Source organism: Rhinoderma darwinii, chromosome 5 (genome assembly GCF_050947455.1).
Source record: "Rhinoderma darwinii isolate aRhiDar2 chromosome 5, aRhiDar2.hap1, whole genome shotgun sequence".
In the NCBI taxonomy this organism is placed as follows: Eukaryota; Metazoa; Chordata; class Amphibia; order Anura; family Rhinodermatidae; genus Rhinoderma; species Rhinoderma darwinii.
In genome coordinates this window covers 33,894,353-33,915,787 of record NC_134691.1, presented here as the reverse complement: position 1 = coordinate 33,915,787, position 21,435 = coordinate 33,894,353, and the positions used below count along the sequence as shown (strand labels likewise).

At 38.1% G+C, this 21,435-nt stretch overlaps 1 protein-coding gene across 6 annotated transcripts in view; it reads right to left on the bottom strand.

Moving 5' to 3' along the window:
• CSMD3 (CUB and Sushi multiple domains 3) overlaps nt 1–21,435 on the bottom strand; it is a 1,175,227-nt gene that overhangs the window by 52,302 nt on the left and 1,101,490 nt on the right. For all 6 annotated transcript variants that reach the window (XM_075825814.1, XM_075825808.1, XM_075825809.1 and 3 more), the window contains 3 exons: nt 16,594–16,770; nt 14,251–14,430; nt 13,546–13,719 (listed from right to left, as the gene is read on the bottom strand). In XM_075825814.1, coding sequence (XP_075681929.1) covers nt 13,546–13,719; nt 14,251–14,430; nt 16,594–16,770 — 531 coding nt within the window. The remainder of the gene's footprint in view (nt 1–13,545; nt 13,720–14,250; nt 14,431–16,593; nt 16,771–21,435) is intronic.

Genomic DNA, 21,435 nt, shown 5'->3' with positions numbered 1-21,435 from the left:
GGCAAATGCAGCTGCAATAAAATTCCCAATGTATGCTCGTCCAATACCACAAGATCAAATTTATGGTGCCTGTAATGTGTCAATGTCTACAGGGAAGCTACAACATGATGATGGCCGCTACTACATCCCCTCTCCTCCCTCCATTGATAGAATAAACCGTGGCTGTACTCTGTTGACGTTGCAGGGAACATTATTTCTCTTCGGCTGCTCTCCACTAATACTAGAATCATGCTCGCTCTTAGTGGCGAAGTCCAGTAATAGAAATATTAGAAAATTGTTGGCAATGTGATTCCCTAACGTGTAAGTGAAGTGTTACCAAAAGTAAATATTCTTTTAAAAAGATGGATTTCATTGCAATATATTTATATTTAAGTGAAATACATAGTAATAAATTGTCTCTGCCAGCAGATGGGGCATGGTGTCACTAAGCGCTGCCATCTGTTAATAAAAAAGCGGAGTTGTTAGAATTGGCAGATATCAGCTCATGTTTTGGTGCCAAGTGATTCTGGACATGCAGCCAAAGTTAAATATTTTATTTTGGGTGCAGATAAAAATGTTAAATCTATCTCTTACAACACATTGCTCATTCATATATTTTCTTGTATCAGTTGATAATCAGATCACGTGAAAGCATATTTAGGGACTAAGCAATTTTTGGCTTCCAGGACTACACTGCATTTTATTTTAAATGGGTTATATTATGTAAAGGGAACCTATCACCAGCATTTCACCTATTAAACCAGCAATACCAGATGGTAGTGGGTGAAAATCATTGCTATATAACCTAGAATGATCTTCTTAGTCGGCTTTGTAGCTTTAGTATTCAGTTTTTTAGTGTTCCCACATCATATGCTAATGAGCATAAAAGAGTCATATCTTCATTTGAAAAGAGTCATATCTTTATTCCTCGTCATTCCGAGTTAACCCCGCCTCCTTACTTTTGATCAACAGCATTCAGGGTGGGACAGTTTTCGGCAGTGGGCGGGCATAAGAAGAGGAATGAATTAGATTGCCGGATTATTACCATAAAAGGCGCAAAATGTTTGCAGACCGTTATTTACTGTTTTGAGGTGATGGGCTATCTATATAGTATGTACAGGGTACATATCCGGGACATAACTATGGAGGTGCAGAGGCTGAATTTACACCTGATCATTTTTTTGCTGTGCATATTACCACAAATTTGAGGCAAATAGGTAACGAATCTGCAGAAAAATTAACATATTTAAGAGTTCGTCCAGACATGGTGGATTTTGCAGCGGACTTGCTGTAGATTTCAGCCTTTGCAATTCCAGCTTCAAATTTTACATTAGCATATTGGCTCGTCTACTGCGGTTTCTTCATTGTGCTGATCAGCGGGTTTACTGGAAGTTGGACCCTCACCAAGCAAACAATTATGACTGTTGTCATATAAAATATCATGTTCGCATATCTTGTGGACCTTCACACTGACCACTGGAGCAGCACGTTGTTTTCTCTATGTAAAGCATAAAATGAACCATTAATAAGTTAACTCTACTCCTAATTGGATCTATATTAACAACTGAGTGGGATAAGTGTAAAGAAAAGGTTGGTAAACTTCCAGCTCACATAATTCATTTTTATAATATTTTTCGGAAAATGGAAAGTATTATAATAGCAATTAGTTTTATAATAGCGATTTATTGCTGCAAATAGTTTGACACTCGTGTGTACTTTGAAGTCCGTATAGCTTCATTAAGAAGAGCGTGTTAAGCATTGGGGGTTAATGATTGTGATAAAATCTGCACAATGTACAGTAGAATCAAGTATTGGATACTGGCATTTTATTCTATGCAGATTTAATGAATGTTTAATTTTTATTATGGGACTATAGCCCTTTGTTGTGAAGCAAAGGTTTGCTTAGAATGGGCTATAGACTCTGCAATGTATTGGGTTTATAGCGATACCATAATGAGAGTTATTTGAGTCCTTCATGCAAATTCTGAAAGTCAGTCCTGAAGACAGAAATTCTTTTACTTAGGATAGCCCATCAATATTTGATCAGTAGAGGAAAGGCTCCCGACATTCCCATCAACTAGCCGAATAAAGGGGCCAGGGCATTTTAGTGAGAGCTACATCCCTCTCATTGTTTACCCAAGCACATCGCCATACATACAGTTGTGGCTGTGCCTGGTACGGCAGCTCAGTCCCATTCCCTTGAAAGGCTGCAGTACCAAGCACAGCCACAACTATATGTACGGCACTGTCCCTAGGTAAACAATGAATGGGATACTTCATTCGGACGATCGTCAAGAATGTCGAAAGTTTGACATCCATCAATTAAATACTGATAACTTATCAATATTAAAGTCCTGTAAACCCTTAAGGACGCAGCTATTTTGGGTCTTGAGGTGCAAGTGATTTATTTAGTTTTTTGCATCATTCCATTCCACGCTATACATTTTGAATTAACATAGCCATATGAGGGTCTATTTTTTGTGGGACAAGTTGTATTTCTTCACGGCATAATTTTGGGGTACAATAAAGTATTGAAAAAAGGTTATAAATCTTTTGGGAATGGAAAAAATAGAGCTATTCCACAATTTTTGGGATTTTGCTTTTGTGTTTAGTTTTATCCTCATTCCAAAGTGTCAACTGTAAGAAACAGATTACGCCTGCTGCAAATAGTGCGGGCACAGCTCCTGCATCTGCACCATCCTGGTGACATACATTGTCAGCGGTTTACAATAAGTAATCTCAATGAATGTACGTCCGATGGCACCAAGGGGTTAAGGTTAACATTGAACATACACACTCGAATACATTAGAAAATTGCTTAACCTCTTAAAGAGAACCTGTCACTTTCAGACATATTAAAATAAGGACATCAGTGGGATACCCTAAAAGATTAATACTAGTAGGCACCATTACCCCTACTAAACAGCTCTCCAAAGTGCCGAATGGGGATCTGAAAAAATTCCCTGGTTCTGTGGTATCACATGGTCAGGCCATCTCTGAGAAGACCTTCATTTCAGCCTCTATTGACGTCTTGCTGTGCACCATGATAGCCTTTGAGAGTGGTGGTGTGTGTAGTCAATGAAACACCTGTAGATGGACGTCTGGCTCGAAGCCCAATGTCATGCAAATGCCTTCTGATGGTTTGTGTTGACACCGGTTGCTGACCTAGGTTTGGGATGTGACGTCCAATTTCACTTGCAGTACAGAATGGATCAGTTCACGGCATTCTTCCAATCAGATAATCCGTCTGTGCAGAGTTTCGCCTCTGCTCACCTCTTGCAGTCCTTCCCGTTTGTTGTTGTTCTCCCAACCTCCAGCACACACAACGTGGAACAGTGCTGTCATCTCGGCCTAGGCATGTAGTGATCTGCTGGAGTGATAGACCAAGGTCCATCAGTACAAGGATTCTGTCCCTCTCAGTTTGCGACAAGTGGTGATAACTGGCATGACGATGAACAGGAGGCATCGCACAATCATTCCACACCACTTGATCAGATTTTTGAGGTTCAATATGGCTAAAAAACTTTGCTTTCAATTTGGCTCCCCCCCCCCCCCTCAAACATGCCAGAGATTGGAGCTCGGTTCTTGAAAATTTGATTATTTGTAGATCTTAGCGACACCTGCTACGTCCTCGATTTGCAGAACCTTATGGCCTGTCCTACTTGGTGTTGCAAATTCAATATTGATGAGATTATAAGAGATATTATAGGGGATATTCAGAAATTTTTACTCTTGTAAGTACAATTAAATCATTTTTCAATACCAAATTGTTGCAGTACTTCTTTATGTGCTATATTCTCTTGAAGCAGCAGGTTCATAGGTGGGTACCAAATATGATGTCATTATTCCCGGTAGAACCACACAGCTGTGTTCCATCAAGAGAAGCGTCCAATGCGTTCAATGCCTACCGTATGGTGTGATCAGGAGGTGCATCCTCCGGAGGAAAGCCTAGTGCGCGGATATTGACTATCAGAGCAGTAAAGTAATCTTGGCTTACCTTTAAAATGTTATGGAGAAGGAAAACTACAGTATAACAACATTTCCCGGTGACATTCCTGATTAAATGAATCCTGATTTTCAGTAATGGTGTGTGTTGTGCGTGTTTACTGTATATGTGTATGGTATATACTGTGTTAGGCCCCATGCACACGACCGTGCCCGCAATCACGGCCCGTGATTGCGGGCACGGCCGGTCGCTGACTGACAGCCGCATTTTCGGGCCGTGCTCCCATACAAAGTATGGGAGCACGGCCCGCAAAATGCGAAAGAACGGACATGTTCCATAATTCCCGGAACATTTCCACGGCACTGACACCCTTCCGTAGTGCTACGGAAAGTTGTCAGTGTTCAATGAAAGTGAATGGCTCCGTTTTGGCTGTCGTGTGCATGGGGCCTTAATCAGCCTCCTCATAAATGACCGCCATTATGTCATTTCATTGTTGCATATCCTTTGATCAGCTGTTTAGCTGTGAACAGATCTCCAGGTCCATAGTACATAAAAACGATGCTTCACTTATTCATATAAGTTCACAGAAAACTTTATTCCCTGATCAGGTCACATGGCAGGGAATTAACTTTCTGAATCAATTTACTTTCCATCTCCTTTCTATTGCTCGATAATGTAAAGTTTCTAATTAATACAGTTACCCTGAGGTCTTTTATGATGCGGTCATTAACGGAGAAATGTGCAATCATGGGAACATCCTTTTTACATTTGATAATGATTAACAGTAAATCTTTCACGTAAAGTCATAATATGGAACATTTCCTACATATTTATTGGAATATGCCTCTGACTTATTCTCTATTATGATTGGATTTGTAATATGGCAAAAATATGCAATCAATGTATGAACTGGTTACACATCATATCTGTGAGAACAAGACTATGTTCACACTGACTTTGGAGACTCCTTTTGGGGCCTCCATTGGAAGTTTCATCACATTTGACACCAAGAATAGTGCAGCATGCATCGATAGTCTTGCCTTCAATGTGATGGATACCACAACAGAACCCAGTGGACTCCATTCTAAGTCTATGGAGTCCGTTGGGCACCATTGGAATCTATTGTATGATGGATTCCACACAAAGTTGTGACTTCTGTCATGAACAAAACCCACACAGATGTATACAGAGACTGGTTTGTCTTCTTAAGTCTTCAGGATCTTTGTATAATTCATTGATCTAATATACAGTATATTAAAATTATTTAGAGTGAATTAGAACTTAAAGTGTAACAACACTGTGACGTCTTAGACTGTATATTACGGTCACTGCCAGGAAGACTTGAGAGAGGGTAAAAGAGGATCCTCTGGGTGTGGGGGATAAAGAAAAGCAGCTCTAATGAGAGCAAATACGGTTAACAGACACCAGCCTTCTTTTTTTAAGCACATTTGCACAGGTAGGCTATAGTAGCACAGGGGCTTTAAAATGTGATATTCTGCCCAAACGGCATAACTACCATAGAGGCAGGAAATGATTCCCGTGCTTGCCATGACATTGTCATAGTGGGTACCTGCAGCTGCCACTAGAGAGCTCACTGAATACATATTTATACAGCTTCTATGGAGTTCAATACTCTATAAATCCCTATGCCGTTAGCTCCCCCTAGTGGAGGCTGCATGCGGCCAGAATTATCTTTACCAAGTCAGAAAACCAGAATTCTTCTATACAGGTATATTATGAAATTAACTAGCACAGAATGTTGGACCTGAAAATAGAATGGTGGACATTAACTTTAATAAAGGCATAGTACATGTGGTGGGGAGTGGGGTCCATTGATTTGTGTGTACGCACCTGGCCCTAACAGCAATTTTGTTATGTATTTACACCAGTCTTTTACAAGAAAGCTTTAACAGCCCTTAAAAAAATGAACATAAAATCAAGTATATCTTAGAAACAGACATCCAACTTAGAAATTGTATATTTATTACGTCTATTACGTCTACTATTTAAATTGATGGCTGCAAAGTACACTGCACAAATGATTTGTTTATAGTTACATAACAACACATGTCAATTCCATTGTTATCGATTTTTACATTTTCATTTTTATACAAATTGTAAAATTGTTATTTTTTTGCCTCTTATATCTGCAGCATCAAAGTTCTATTGATACACAAGTGAGACAAAATTATTTCTCTCTCTCCAACCTTCGAAAACATACAGATAAGTATTTGGACTAACCAAGGATTCAATGTATAGAGTGTTATAGCTCTTTATCCTCTTAATACCGAAGGTATTTTAAACCTTAATGACCAAGCTATTTTTTTACGTTTTTCGATCGTCGCATTCAAAGAGCTATACATTTTTTATTTTACGGTCGACATAGCTAAATAAGGACTTGTTTTTTGTGGGACAAGTTGTATTTTTTACCATTTTTCGGGTACATATAATTTATTGATGAACTTTTATTAACTTTTTTGTCAGGGTAATGGAAAAAAAACCCTGAAATGTTAACTTTTTTTGTGTCTTAAATTTACGCCGTCTACCGTGTGGTATAAATAACATAGTAAATGTATTCAGCGGGTCGTTACGATTGTGGCAATACAAAATTTATATCGTTTTTATATGTTTTACTACTTTTACACAGTAAAAACACTTTTTTTCTCCATATATTAAGAGACATAACTTGTCTATTTTTCCGCCGATGCAGCAGTGTGAGAGCTTTTTTTTGCGGGATGAATTGTAGTTTTTATTGGTACTATTTTGGAGTACATGGAACTTTTTGTTCACTTTTTATCCATTTTTTTTTTAAAGCTGGATGAACAGAAAACAGCATTTTTGGCATTGTTTTTTATTTAATTTTTTTATGGTGTTCACCGTGTGGGTTAAATAATGTAATAATTTTATAGTCAGGGTCGTTACGGATGCGGCGATATATGTAACTTTTTTTCATAATAAAGAATTTTGTAAGGGAAAAATTATATATTTTTTCCCTTGGGTTTTTTATTCATTTATTATAAACTTTATGAAAAATGTTTTACTTTTATTTTTAGTCCCACTTCTGTATTTCTGTATTGCAGTGTATTCTTGCCTGTCAGTGTAAAACTGACATGCTTCTGCTAGGCCATGCCTCTGGCATGGCCTAGCAGGCATTCACTAAAGGCAGACCTGGGGGCCTTTGTCAGGCCCCTGGCTGCTTTAGAAACCATCGGCATCCCGGAATTGCCGATGGGGTGAGAGAGGGAGCTCCCTCCCTTTAAAACCACTCAGATGCGGCAGTCGCTATTGACCATCGCATCTGAGGGGTTAAAAATGATTGGAGACCACTGCTATTGGGCTACGATCGCTGCCCTGAAGCCCGAGGTTGTTAGCAACAGCCTGGGCTTCACGAGCAGAGTGCCCGATTTGGGTGGTAAAACTTCTGATGTGCCGCTATGCAAAGGCGGCGCTAGAGAAGATCTACCCTGAACGGCCGCTGTAAAAACACTATATGGTGGTTGTTAATGGGTTAAAGACTAACGTTTAACTATTGTTTGCAATCACAGTATGTGGTGGTCACATGGGAAAAAACGAGGTCATCTCTGGAGGCCAGCAGGAAAGCATCACAGCAGCGGTCAAATGGGATAAAACAGTGTCATATCCTGAGGTCAGCAGGGATGCATAGCTGCGGGAGACCTGGTGAGTATTGTATATTTTTTTAGAGACCAGGGGTGGGGAGTATGTTATTTTTTTTATTTTAGGGGTGGAATTGCAAGTGCCTAGATTGCCCTGTTTGACTCTCTAATGTCTTCTCGTCTGTAAAAACATCAGAGAGTCAGGCAGGCAATCGTGGCACTTTTGCAACAAATTTATTGGAACTGAATAAAATTGGACAGCTGATTTGATAAAATAATAATAAAAATAATTTTAGGAAATTCGCTCATCTTTACTTATGCAACAATTTATAACAGTAAAACAGATAAAACCAAGGGGACATATATACAAAAACACCAAAAAAGGCCATACTTACAAATGGACACAGCCAGGTCAGAAACGCTGATGAAGGATAGCGAGCAGGTGCTTTAAATAATAATAGCCACTCCCACTAGTCTTGAGGGGAGTGGTGTGTGGTGCATGGGATGTGTAGTAAGAAATAATAAAAGAATAGTGTATGTGCAAGTGTAATAATATAAGTGAAATATAGGGGGCAGTAATGAGTAAAGTGCCTCAATAAAAAACTGTTACTTTCTCTCGGCAGGATGCAATGCTATGCTTGTTGTCAAAACAACAGAACCCTGATGAACCCCATTCAAAGTCAATGGCTTATGACGTACCATGACCGATCCAGCACAGCATAATTTTTATTATAAAATGGAAGCAATAACGCATATGTGAACAGTCTTATATTGTTGTTGTTTATTACTTTATTTTTTGCTACCATGCAGCCACATATTTATTACTAGGGGGAGATCACTACATACAGATTTATACAACTATACGGCCTAGTGGCATGGGTATATCAGTGGGACTTTAAAAGCAGCGTCAGGACAAAGTGAAGAAGTATTTAAGCAGAGGAATAGGTGAGCCATGGAACTACGGAAAGAGGGGTGTAGGAATGGGGACCAGCCTAAGAAAATGTAAGTCACAAGCAAGAGAAGGTGCATCTTAGACATACAGCTCCCCAGCCTGCATTATGTATAAGGGACAGTCCCCCCCCCCAGCAGTGCATGGGGAGCGCTCATTAGATCTCAGCACCCACAGAACATATATAACCGGTTACTCTGATGTACTCAGCGGCTGCAGAGAAAATGTACAGTTGTTGTTATCTTGCACCCAAATTTCTCAGGTTTAACGGCGCCCTCGGTGGGTACCCACCCCGCCTAACCCACCAGGCCATTTATCCAAGCTAAAATACTTACAGTAAAAATTCCTTTAATTTAGCATCAGTTTAACACTAGAACAATTACATTTTTGCAAAATCATAACATGAGAAAATACATCTAGCAGGGTATTATATGCCAGTTTTATTTTCATATTTTCACATTTGTATTGAGTTGAATCTCTACAATTACAAGTTAGTATAATTTTCTTATGTCGGTACATCCGATAATTTGGAAAGGTTAATAATACTAATTTTGTTCCATTGACGGTGGATTAAAGGAATTTTAGTATGTGTGTTTGTTGAATACTTTTTCTAATTTGAGAAAGAGGAGAAACTGCCAAGTATGTATGAAATAGGCACAATCTGAAATGTCACAATGAAAGATCAGTAATTAGATTGATCATGGATGTCATTCATCTGTTCCATGTATTTAACCAATCCAGTTCCCAGAATAATCTTTCTAAAACATGTAATAATTATGTCAATTCAATTCTCTAACCAATGCCATAATGTTTACACTGCAGTGCCACAAAGGACTAGCGTTCAAGTTTTAAGTGAGATATGCGATAGCATATATTAGTATTTTTTTTATTTTTTATAATTATATATTTTTTTAACCCCTTAGCGACCAGCCTATTTTAGGCCTTAACCCTTTAACGACAGCCGTATAGTGTTTTTACGGCATCCGTTCAGGGTAGTTCTTCTGAAGCGCCGCCTTTTAACGGCGGCACTTCAGAATACATTTTCCCGCATCGGAATATGTCAGCAGAAAAATAAAAAAGTTATGGCTCTAAAAATATGGCGACACAGAAAGAAATAATTTAGGAAAAAAAAAGTGTTTTTACTGTATATATAAATTTGGTATTGCTGCAATTGTAACAACCTGCTGACTTGTTTTTTACAGGGCAAGTTGTAGTTTTATTTTATAATAGCATCATTTTGGGGTACATGTAATTTATTGATTAAGTTTTATTGACTTTTTTATGGGGGGAATAGAAAAAAACAGCAATTTTACCATACTATTTTGCGTCTTAAATTTACACCTTTTACCGTCTGGAATAAATAACATAATAACTTTATTCTGTGGGTCGTTACGATTGCGGTGATACCAAATTTATAGTTTTTTATGTTTTGCTACTTCTACACAGTACAAACACTTTTTTTTCAAAATTATTTGTTTTTGTGTCGCTATATTTTAAGAGCCATAACTTTTTTATTTTTTTGCCGATGCAGTTGTACGAGGGCTTTATTTTGCGGGACAACTTCTAGTTCTAGTTTTTATTGGTACCATTTTGGAGTACATACGAATTTTTAATCACTATTTATCACATTTTTTGAAGGCAAGATGAACAGAAACGGCAATCCTGGCATTGGTTTTTATTAATTTTTTTATGATGTTCACCGTGTGGGTTAAATAATGTAATCTTTTTATAGGGTTGTTAAGGACGTGGCGATACAAAATATGTGTTACTTTGCACTTTTGCATCACGGGTGTGCCTATGGAGTGAGAGAGGGAGCCCCCTCACTCTAAAACCACTTAGACACGGCGCTCACTATTGAGCACCACATCTAAGGGGTTAAACAGACTGGATCGATGACAATTTCGATCCTGCCCGCTCGAGCAGGTCTGCTCCAAGCCCTCAGGTGCCTCCGGTATCTGAGAGCAGGGAGCCTTTACTGTTCCCGGCGGCGCTGCTGTATTCTGTTGCAGCGCCATAAAAAGGCTACTGCATCAGAATGAAGCCCGATAGTGACCGCCGTAAAAACACCTACGGGCGGTCACTATTGGATTAAGGACCTATGGAATTCAAAATAGTTTTATTGTTCCACAACATCAAAAATAAAAAAATTAAACAATGTTGCAATTTGTATTGATTGAAAATCTCCCACCTTTTTGTGTATACAGCTCCTATGCAGACCTATGTGTGATCGTGGAGACTGATTATAAATCAAGTGTATTCTGATCCTGTAGTCATGTGTTACTCCTTTTCCTCTGATTCCCTGCTTCTTGCTAATCCAAGGACACCAGAAGTGGGGGGGGGGATTGAGGGGGAGTAACACATGATCCGACAACAGACAGGTTTATTTGTGGTCTGTAACCATGGAGACACAAAGTACTGCACAGGAGCTATGTCAGGGGATAGAAACATATTTTCCTTTTTTTTTTAAATAGTCTTCATTGTCTTTTCGTACAACTAAACAAACGCTACTAAATTAAGGAGAAAAGGGCGGGGACTACCTGACAGAGTTAAAAGGGTTGTTTTGAAATAGAATATTAACTTATGTTTTTTGTTTTTTTCAAAAACAGTGCCCCTCTTGTCTACAACCTGTGTTAATGTACTGAGTTAAGTTTTAATACCAGACACAGCCCGTGTATAAGGATGATACTACTTCTGGAGAAAAAAAAACATGTTTTTCAATTCCGGACAACTCCTTTAAAAAAACATAGGCATTTTATACTTTTGTTTTTCGGTTTTGTGCCTGTATTTTTATTTTTTCATAAGGCAGTGCTGTAACTACTAAAAAAAATTCTAATAATCAAATGCTCTACTGAACATCAAGAAATACATTGACAGAATATTCTCTTTTCATTTTTGGGATATTTTACAATATTATGTTGGTTTTATATTTCAGTTGAGTCTTAGTTACAGAGAAATAAGCTGGAGGTTAGAGGATGCAACTTGGGGTTTGTTGCATAAATTAGTTACTAAATAGAAGGGAACAGTTTGGAATGAGATCAATAGACATACTACTAAAGCTTTACAAAATTCCCTGGAAAAGCAAGAGGTGACATCTCAGCTGTGAAGGCTTCTTTCTGGACTAATGATATGTGACTGGAAGAGACAACACAGAAGCCTTGGATTCCACAACGGCTGCTTTCTATGGAAACCTTAATGGTGTGTGCTTAATTAGAATATTCCCTAGCAACAGCTCAGAGATTGCTAACGTGCTACGTTAAGGTTTTTTGCCTCATTCTATATGAAGGACCAAAACGTCAATGTAGCCAAGCCCTGTATTCACGAGACTTAACATTCTATCAAATAATTGTGGTGGGTCCCAGGTACTTTAGGTGCTACCAATAAAAAATAACATTCATCAAAATTTACCTTAATAAAAACTTCTATCTATCTATCTATCTATCTATCTATCTATCTATCTATCTATCTATCTATCTATCTATCTATCATCTATCTATCTATCTATCTATCTATCTATCTATCTATCTATCTATCTATCTATCTATCTATCTATCTATCTATCCAAAACACAAAAAATGGTGACCGCACACTGTGAACACTAATGCCATCTACACCACTAAATATAAATAAATATGCATTACTGCTACTGCTTTTGATCAAATTGTGTGAGCCCACCTGCCACGACAAGGCACCCTTTATAAGTTGGATCCCTAAGCTGCTCATACACCCAGAACTGGATCTATCTTTCTATCTATCTATCTATCTATCTATCTATCTATCTATCTATCTATCTATCTATCTATCTATCTATCTATCTATCTATCTATCTATCTATCTATCTATCTATCTATCTATCTATCTATCTATCTATCTATCTATCTAATCTATCTATCTATCTATCTATCTATCTATGATAATCTTTTAAGGATAAAGCCTATTTTTGCGTTCCGGTCACAGATATTTTTTTAGTTTGTTTCAATATCACATTTTGAGAGCCATCATTTTTAATTTTCCCATTAACATAGCTGTATGTTTTTTGGGGATGAGTTAACTTTTATTAATATTTTTAGGGGGTTAATGGGTAAAAACAGCTATTCCACCACGGTTTTGGGGATTTCTTTACGTAGTTCATCATGGGGTATAAAAAAACATTATAGGGGTCGTTATGAATGTGGCAATACCAGACATGCATATTTTTTAAGTTTACTATTTTTGAATTATAAGTTTATTTCTAATGGGAAAAAAACAGATTTTATTGTTTATTGCTTTATTTAAAACCTTTATTATTCTTTATTATTATTAACTGTATTTAATGAAAAAACAAAATGTCCCACTATGGGACTTGAACGTGCGATCCTCTGATCGCTTCAATAATATACTGCAATACTTCTGTACTGCAGTGTTTAATTGCCTGTCACTGTCATTGCCTGTCACTGTTTGGCGGGCCTTTGTTAGGCCAACTGCTGTCATGATAATACATTGGCATCAGTGGTTGCTGTTGACTGTGGCATCTAAGGGATTAAATGGTTGGGATTGAAGTTAGCTCCGATCCCAGTAGTTGTATGCTTAGCTCCAGAGCCTTTGCCATTCCGGCACCATACGTTTACAGCATTTCGCTTTAAGGCCCAGCTGCTAGGGTTGTAAAAGTCTAGATTCCATTAACAAATCGGTACATGCCCAGTCTTGCTCTCAATTGAGAAGTGGATACATTTGTATTCAGTCTCTTTGAGCCAAACAGCCTGGACTCCGGACTGATACATTGTAGCAAACTACCAGAAGAGATTTGTGCAGCTGCTGCTGATGTGTTTAGCCTTTTTTAATTAAATATTTTTATGTTTTTTATGGCACTTACCATACATAGATGTAATGTTAAGCTCCTTAAATGAAAATGCATGAACAACATTGCTTTTAATGAGTCTAAATACAGATGTTACTTTCATGCAGATTTGCTTTTTGCACTACTCTTATATGCACTAATACTTTGTGAAGATCACAAGTCATAATGCAGAGAAAACACACAGAAAAAGAAAAACGCAGAAAACACTTTTACTATTACTCACGTAAACACTGCGGAACTTCTCCACTCCAGGTGCCGTTGCCTACACAGGTCAGCACCGCCGGGAAGGACAGTTCATAACCCGGAAAGCAGGCATAGCTGATACTAAAACCCCAATCAAAATTTGTTCCCTCAAGCCTTCCATTAGAAACCTGAGGAGGATATGGGCAAGTGACAGCTGCAAGAGGACAAAAACAAAACATAGGTTGACCATCCATGTCCTTGTACTAATTTTAAACAAAATACAAAAATTTGACCATTCCCCTACCTTATGCCCTGTAGAAGGTTTTCCCAACCAACACAGACAATTATTATAGGATATCATATGCCATCAATATCTGATCATTGGGGGTCTGACTTTTGTAACCATCAGTAATGCCTAGAACAAAGGGTCGTATGGCTAGGTACAGCATGGCAGTCGCTTTGGACTACCATCCAACACAGCTCTACTCTCAACCGGGCCTCATTAACTTGAATAGGTCCCTATTATAATTCTCTTCACAGCACTTGTTCAGCAGCTACATTAGGTCAGAGGCTCTGGGCCCTTGGATCATTGGATTTGTCAGAGTCAATGTCTATGGTCGGAAAAAACCTTTCGGGCATCTACAATGTAGTTTAGATTCAATGGGGAAGAGAAGAAAAAGGTGGATAGAGGCAGAAAAAGAGATTTATAATTTATTCTTTATTATTTATAATGGTAATACTTTACCTTTACAAACTGGGATAACACCACTCCAAGTCCCATTACTTGTACATGTACGTCCAACTGAGATCTTGGGATCCATTGTGTATCCAGGTTGACAAATATATGTAACATTTAGTCCAACAATGTAATCTTCTCCATATCTGATACCATTGGCTGGGACACCTGGATCTCCACAGCTGATAACTGTATGTGTGATGTCAAAACATAATGATCCATTAATCTTATTATGACATTTAATTGAGTTTTATACAATACATGTTGTTTTTTTTTTTTTTAAATTGCAGCTCTCTTTTTCTGACATAAACATAGTTAAATCATTAACCTCTTAGTGTCCAGCCTGTTTTATACCTTAATGACCAAGCTATTTTTAACGTTTTTCCATCGTCGCAATCAAAGAGATATCTTTTTTATTTTTACGTCGACATAGCTGTATAAGGACATGTTTTTTGCGGGACAAGTTGTATTTTTAATAGCACCATTTTGAGGTACAAATATTTTATTTTCTAACTTTCATTAACTTTTTTTGGGTGGCAATAGAAAAAAAAACAGCAATTTTGCCACACTTATTTTGCGTCCTTAATTTACACAGTTTACCATGTGTTATAAATAACATAATAACTATTCAGCGAGTCATTACGATTGCGACAATACCGAATTAATATAGTTTTTTTTATTTTTTACTACTTTTACACAGTAAAAACACAGTTTTTTCAAAATAATTTTTTTGTGTCTCCATATTTGAAGAGAGATAACTTTTTTATTTTTCCACCAATGCAGCTGTATGTGGGCTTTTTTTTTTTTTTTTCGGGACAACTTATAGATTTTATTGGTACCATTTTGGAGTACATGCGACTTTTTCATCACTTTTAATCACATTTTTTTAATACAGTATGGACAGAAAACAGCAATTCTGGCATTGTTTTTTATTATATTTTTTATGGCGTTCGCCGAGTGGGCTAAATAACATAATAGCTTTATAGTTGGGGTTGTTATGGATACGGCAATACCAAATATGTGTAACTTTTTTACTTATTTTTTACAATAAAGCATTTTGTAAGGGGAAAAAGTGGGTTTTTAATTTTTTTTCTTTGGGTTTTTTATTTATTTATTTATTTAACTTTATTAAACTTTTTTTTATAAGTTCCACTAGGGAACTTCACTATGCGATCGTATGATCGCTTTTATAATACACTGCAATACTTCTGTATCGCAGTGTATTATTTCCTGTCAGTGTAAAACTGACAGGCTTCTGCTAGGCCATGCCTCTGGCGGCCATTCTAATGCGGCCATAAAAAGCACCGGCACCCTGCGATCGCATTGCAGGGTCCCGGTGGGGTGAGAGAGCGGGTGGGTTGAAATACGCCCGTTTAACCCCTTAGATGCAACGCTCAATAGCGAGCGCCACAGCTAAGTGGTTTTGGGGGAGGGAAGGGGCTCCTTCCCTCCCCCAAAACCACTTAGCTGTGGCGCTCGCTATTGAGCGTTGCATCTAAGGGGTTAAACGGGCGTATTTAAACCCACCCGCTCGAGCAGCACTGCTCCAAGCCCTTAGCTACCGGATGTAGCTGAGAGCAGGGAGTTTTAACTGCTCCCGGCGGCACTGCTTTATTATGATGCAGCACCATGAAAAGGCGTATGCATCAGAATAAAGCCTGTTAGTGGTCGTCGTGAAAAGGCATATTGGTGGTCACTAACGGGTTAAAGTGTAGATAACCTTTCAGCTAACTTTTCAGAATTAGCTGTCATATGTGTGTACATGAGGGATAAGTCTATTTCTGGCCATTATATGACTTGTATTTTGAATTTTTTAATAGTTTTCCCCTCTGCAGGCTCTATCTCTAATTCTCAGTTTTCTCTGCACTAGTGGATGGAGCCAAAATGCTATCATGTCTTCTATACACTGCACACAGGGAAGAGGAGAATACTGTTCTCCTATATCTTTATCTAGTGCATACATACATACATACACACATACATACATACATACATACATACATACATACATACATACATACATACACACATACACACATACATACATACATACATACATTACATACATTACATACATAGAAACTGCAGCAGCATGGAGGAGATTATCCTGAGCAGAGGATCCCCTCCATTAACGCAGAATTCCCTAACAGGGTACATGAAAATGGGTTTTCTGAACTGGACAACCCCTTAAAATATTATTAATGAAAATATGAAACAAATTATCTCGCAAAGCCTGGAAAATAAACAAGTATTTATGTTTATTGCTAATGTTGAATGTTGATTATATCAACTTTAGACAAAAGATATCTATTGCCAGGATTTCTCAAAATTCTTTTACACCAACGTACTTACTTGTGCAGTTGGGCAGTGCCCCCGACCATGTGGCATTAGCTGTGCATTGTCTGATGTTTGATCCAGAAAGAATATAACCATCCACACATGAGTATATAACAGAGCTGGAAAAAGCAATTCCATCAACACGAAATACTCTTCCATTTGCAGTGGTTCCAGGATTCCCACATTGAACAGCTATAATAATAAAAAATAAATGTAGAATAAAAAATAAATAAAAATATATATCAATAAAAAGGAAGAATTCATAAATTAATAAAATAAAAAATAGTGAAAAATAAATGAAATAAAAAATTATGAAAAATAAATAAATAGATACATAAATAAAAAAATAAAACATATTTTCCTTCATATAAACATTGTTAGAAAAGTTTAGTTTAATTACTAAATATATATAGGATTCAAGAAAAAGGGGGGATCCCACTTATCAACGCTGTTCCTCCCCAGTGAATTGTGCCCGGCAAGTAACGTCGGTGAATGATCACTGGTGCTGTACCGTAAACTCAGGGCAACTACAAGGTAAATATGTTGTCTGTTTATTGTTGTGTTTTTAAAATAATAAAATGTGAAAGCTACGCGTTTCAAGACCGGACCGGTCTCTTCATCAAGCTAGGAAAAACACAATGACGGTCGCCCGCCCTGACATTTATTATATAACTGGTCATGGATCCATATGGAGGCTCCAGGGTCAGAGTTCACTTGTACTTGTTTAAAACAATGGGGAATTAAAAACAAATCTCCTATTCAGTACAAACATGTTACATACAGGTATAAAACGTTGTTGGTAAGACGTAGCAATTACTGCCATCGGCCCTTCAATTATGTACATTAGGATAAATATCAATGTAAACAATTACCCGGTAAAAATATTCAAATAGCACTATAAATAAGTGTCTATAAATATGAATACAAATGGAGTTAAAATTGGAATACATTCACTTAGGTCTCAAAAACCATATAGTTGACTGCTCGAAGCAAGCCGCATTCAGATAATATGTGCTCCCTATGATTATCTTGTAATAAACACGGCTTGTTATTATAGACAGCCAACTCGGAATAGGGGCCATACACTGACTTCAGCATAAGCCCGGGGCGGACCATCAACAGGACACACTATAAACACCTCAAAGGGACACACAAACAGCAAAAGAGAACTGCCTCCAGACTCCAGAGAAACCAGCTCAAAGAAGAAGAAACACCCGGTGAAAGCACCCCACAAAGGGAAAACAGAGGCCAAAAAAAGGGGGAGAATGGAAGCACCGGCCGAGGACTACGTGAGTAATATAAATTACATGATATTTTCCTGATAATATTATTGCTGTAGAATCAAATGGGGGTTTCAATGTATTATTTTGGTGGCTGGCTTCAGTGTTTATTTCTCTCAAAAAAACGGCACTGATTCCCATACAGTGATATTTTGGTCAGAAGACTGGTCTATTTAAACTCCATATGTAGACCAGTCTTCTGACCAAAATGTCACTTTATGGGAATCTGTTAGGAATATTCTGCCTAACGGAACCCTATGGGCTACCGGAAGAATCCCAGGCTGCGGACCTCCAGATTCAAATCCACTATCAAGGACGTTGTGCCCAGCACAACACTATCAGGTGAGCACCATTGACTTTCCCTGATATCACACATCCAAAACCTTGGGATGATGCACCATGTGCGCCGTGTATTTTTTTTCTTTCTTCATACAGTTATAGTTTAACTACTGGACATAACTATCAACGCTCTAGTTTTGTCATTCGGTTGCCCGGTGTGGGCCTACCTATGCATTATTGGATGTGTTGTGAGAGGGTTGCCCAAGATCTCTTTCGAAGATGCCACACCAGTCCCTGCCAGCCATTTATATTACTACATTGAGATTTCTAGTTGTGTCTCCTGTTATTGACAACTAAGCAGCATAATGTGTGAATAAGCATACATTATATACTTAGCTCCTTTTATGAATGTTTTTCATGCTCAATTACACAGAGAAAATATGGGACAAAATTAGACTGTATAATGGATCAGGAATAGGAAGACTGAAATGTTTCAGATTTCTTAATGACACCTCAGCACATTTTATCTGAAGAGATTCTGGAAACGTAATGATCCAGAACTTAATTGTTAAAATAAATTATTTGAATAAAAATGGAAGATAAATATTTAAAGCAAGTTGAAGATTTCTGTTTCTAAGTAATTTGTTTGAATGGAAGGTAATTGGAGGGATACAACATTTAATGTGTTGATTACAATTGTAAAGATGTTAAAATTTCCAATATATTTAATTAGTGTACCAAACTAAGGAATTTTAATGAAAATTGATATATGGTTAATTGTCTAAAGCATATGTTATAGCCTTGTTCTCTACCCATCCTATTAAGTGATATCTTTGTTTTGTAGATGTTCGAGAATGTGCAAATTGGTCAACTACCCAGGTCTCCTAGAAAGTCTATATATTCCAATAGAAAAATAAGTTCTACACTAGTTCCCTCCTTCCTCTCATGTAATTTAATACTTTCTGTAGCCCACTTTGGTACTGGCCACAGCTTTTAGATATACCCTTCTCAACATTGAAATTGCAACACCAAGAAGGAAAAGTTTTTGGAATTGTGGAAATCACAGGATCGATAGACATGTTAATGACATGCAAATGATAAAAAAATGGAAACATATTCCAAACATCCTGATTTATTCATTATCGAGTATGAGCACCACCCGCAGAAATACACGCACTTTCACGTCTTGGCATGATATCAATGTTATTAATGACTGTCTGAAGAATATTATGCCACGCTGAATGCACTTGGGCACGCAAATCTTCAAGATTGGCTTCTGGCATCTCCTTTTTTCAATTTTGACGACCAATGACGTCCCACATGTGCTCGATGGGAGACAAATCCAGAGACACTGCAGCCATGGTAATATAACTGGGCCACGCAGGCTGCTCACAGTAGCATGAGCAACATGCGGCCTGGCATTGCCCTGTTGAAGAATGGCTTTTTGGACACTTTGGAGAAATGGCTGTACCACTGGTTCCACGACCAAATCAATGTAACGTCGAGCTGTTAGTGTACCGGAAATAAAGACCAGAGGGGTTTGGCTACCATACATTATGCCACCCCACACCATAATCCCGGGAGTAGGACCAGTGTGACGTTCCTTTGTGAAGGCCTCTTCATAAACACTGCCCACATGGTCTCCAGAACAATCCCCGGCTATCATTGCGCCCGAGACACAAGCAGGACTTATCGCTGAAGAGAACAGACCTCCATTCCAGGATCCATTGCTGTCTTGCTGTGAACCATTATAGACTTTGGGAGCGGTGGCGTTTCAGTAATGTAGCTGGACATCTGGCTCGTAGCCCAATGTCATGTTCTTCTGATGGTTTGTGTCGACACTTATTGCCACCCTAGGCTTGGAATGTGATGTCCAATTTCACTTGCAGTACAGAATGAATCCCTATGCACTATTCTTCCAATCAGACGATTTGTCTGTGCAGAGGTTCGCATCCCGGCACCTCTTGCTGTCATTCCTGTGCATTGTTCTTTTCCCAACCTCCGGGACACACAATGTTGAACAGTGATGACAACTCGGCCTAGGCACGTAACGATCTGCCGTAGTGATAAACCAAGGTCTCTCAGTTCAAGGATTCTGTCCCTCTCAGATAGAAGTGGCAATAACTGTCACATCGACAAACTGGAGGCACCACACATTCATCCCACACCACTTGATCCGATTTTTGAACTTTAATTTTTCTAAAAACCTTTGCTTTTAATCCCGCTGTTATGCCCCTCCACATGCCACAGATTGTAGCTCGGTGCTTAAAAAGTTGATCATTTGCAGATCTTAGCGACACCTGCTACTTCCTCGATTTGCACAATCTTATGGCTTGCACTTATTGGTGTTGCAATTTCAATGTTGAGGAGTGTATTTTATGGATATCTTAGATTTTAATTTCCTACAAACAGTCATAGGTTCGTTATTCAGGCTTCCTACATTTAACTATTCTTAAGACGTGGGGTGGGGTGCTCATTAGGACAATAGGGCAGTGCCCGAAGGTCCACAGCCAGTTGAGACATACAGTCCTGTACTGGGAACCTGGGAAAAAAAATTGTGGGGTGGAATAGCAAAAAAAACAGCGATGTCTACATATTATTGGGGGTATCATTTTTTACGGCATTTACCGCGTGGTAAAAAGGACACGTGAACTTTATTTTGCAGGTCAATATGATTACGGCAATACCAAATTTCTATAATTTTTTTTTATGTCTTACTACTTTTACAAGAAAAAAAATGATTGCTAAAAATAAAATTTGTGTTTTGTCGCCATATTCTGAGCACCATAACTTTTTTTTTCTGTCGATTGAGCGGTTTGGGGGCTTTTTTTTTTTGCAGGGTGAGCTGTGGTTTCTGGCAGGTATTGGAACCATTTTGTGGTACTTGAGACGTTTTTATCACTTTTTATTCCACATTTTGTGGGAGATGAAGTGACCAAAAAACAGCGATTCTGGTATTCCCCAAAAAAATTTACGCCGTTTACCGTTCGGATTAAATAATGTTATATTGAAATAGTTCAGACTTTTATGGATGCGGAAATACCATTTGTGTTCAGTTTTTTTTTTTACATTGCCCTTAGAGGAAAATGGGAAAAAAGATTTTTTTAAACTTGTAGTATTTTATTTATATATTAAAAAAACTCGTTTTAACTTTAACTTTTTTCTAGTCCCCCTAGAAGACTAGAACCAGCGATCATTGGTTCGCTCGCATGATCTACTGCAAGGGCTTCATAGGAATACAAAGATCATTAGGTCCCCAGGCTCCCATGCCAATCATCGGCCCCTCGCGATCACAATG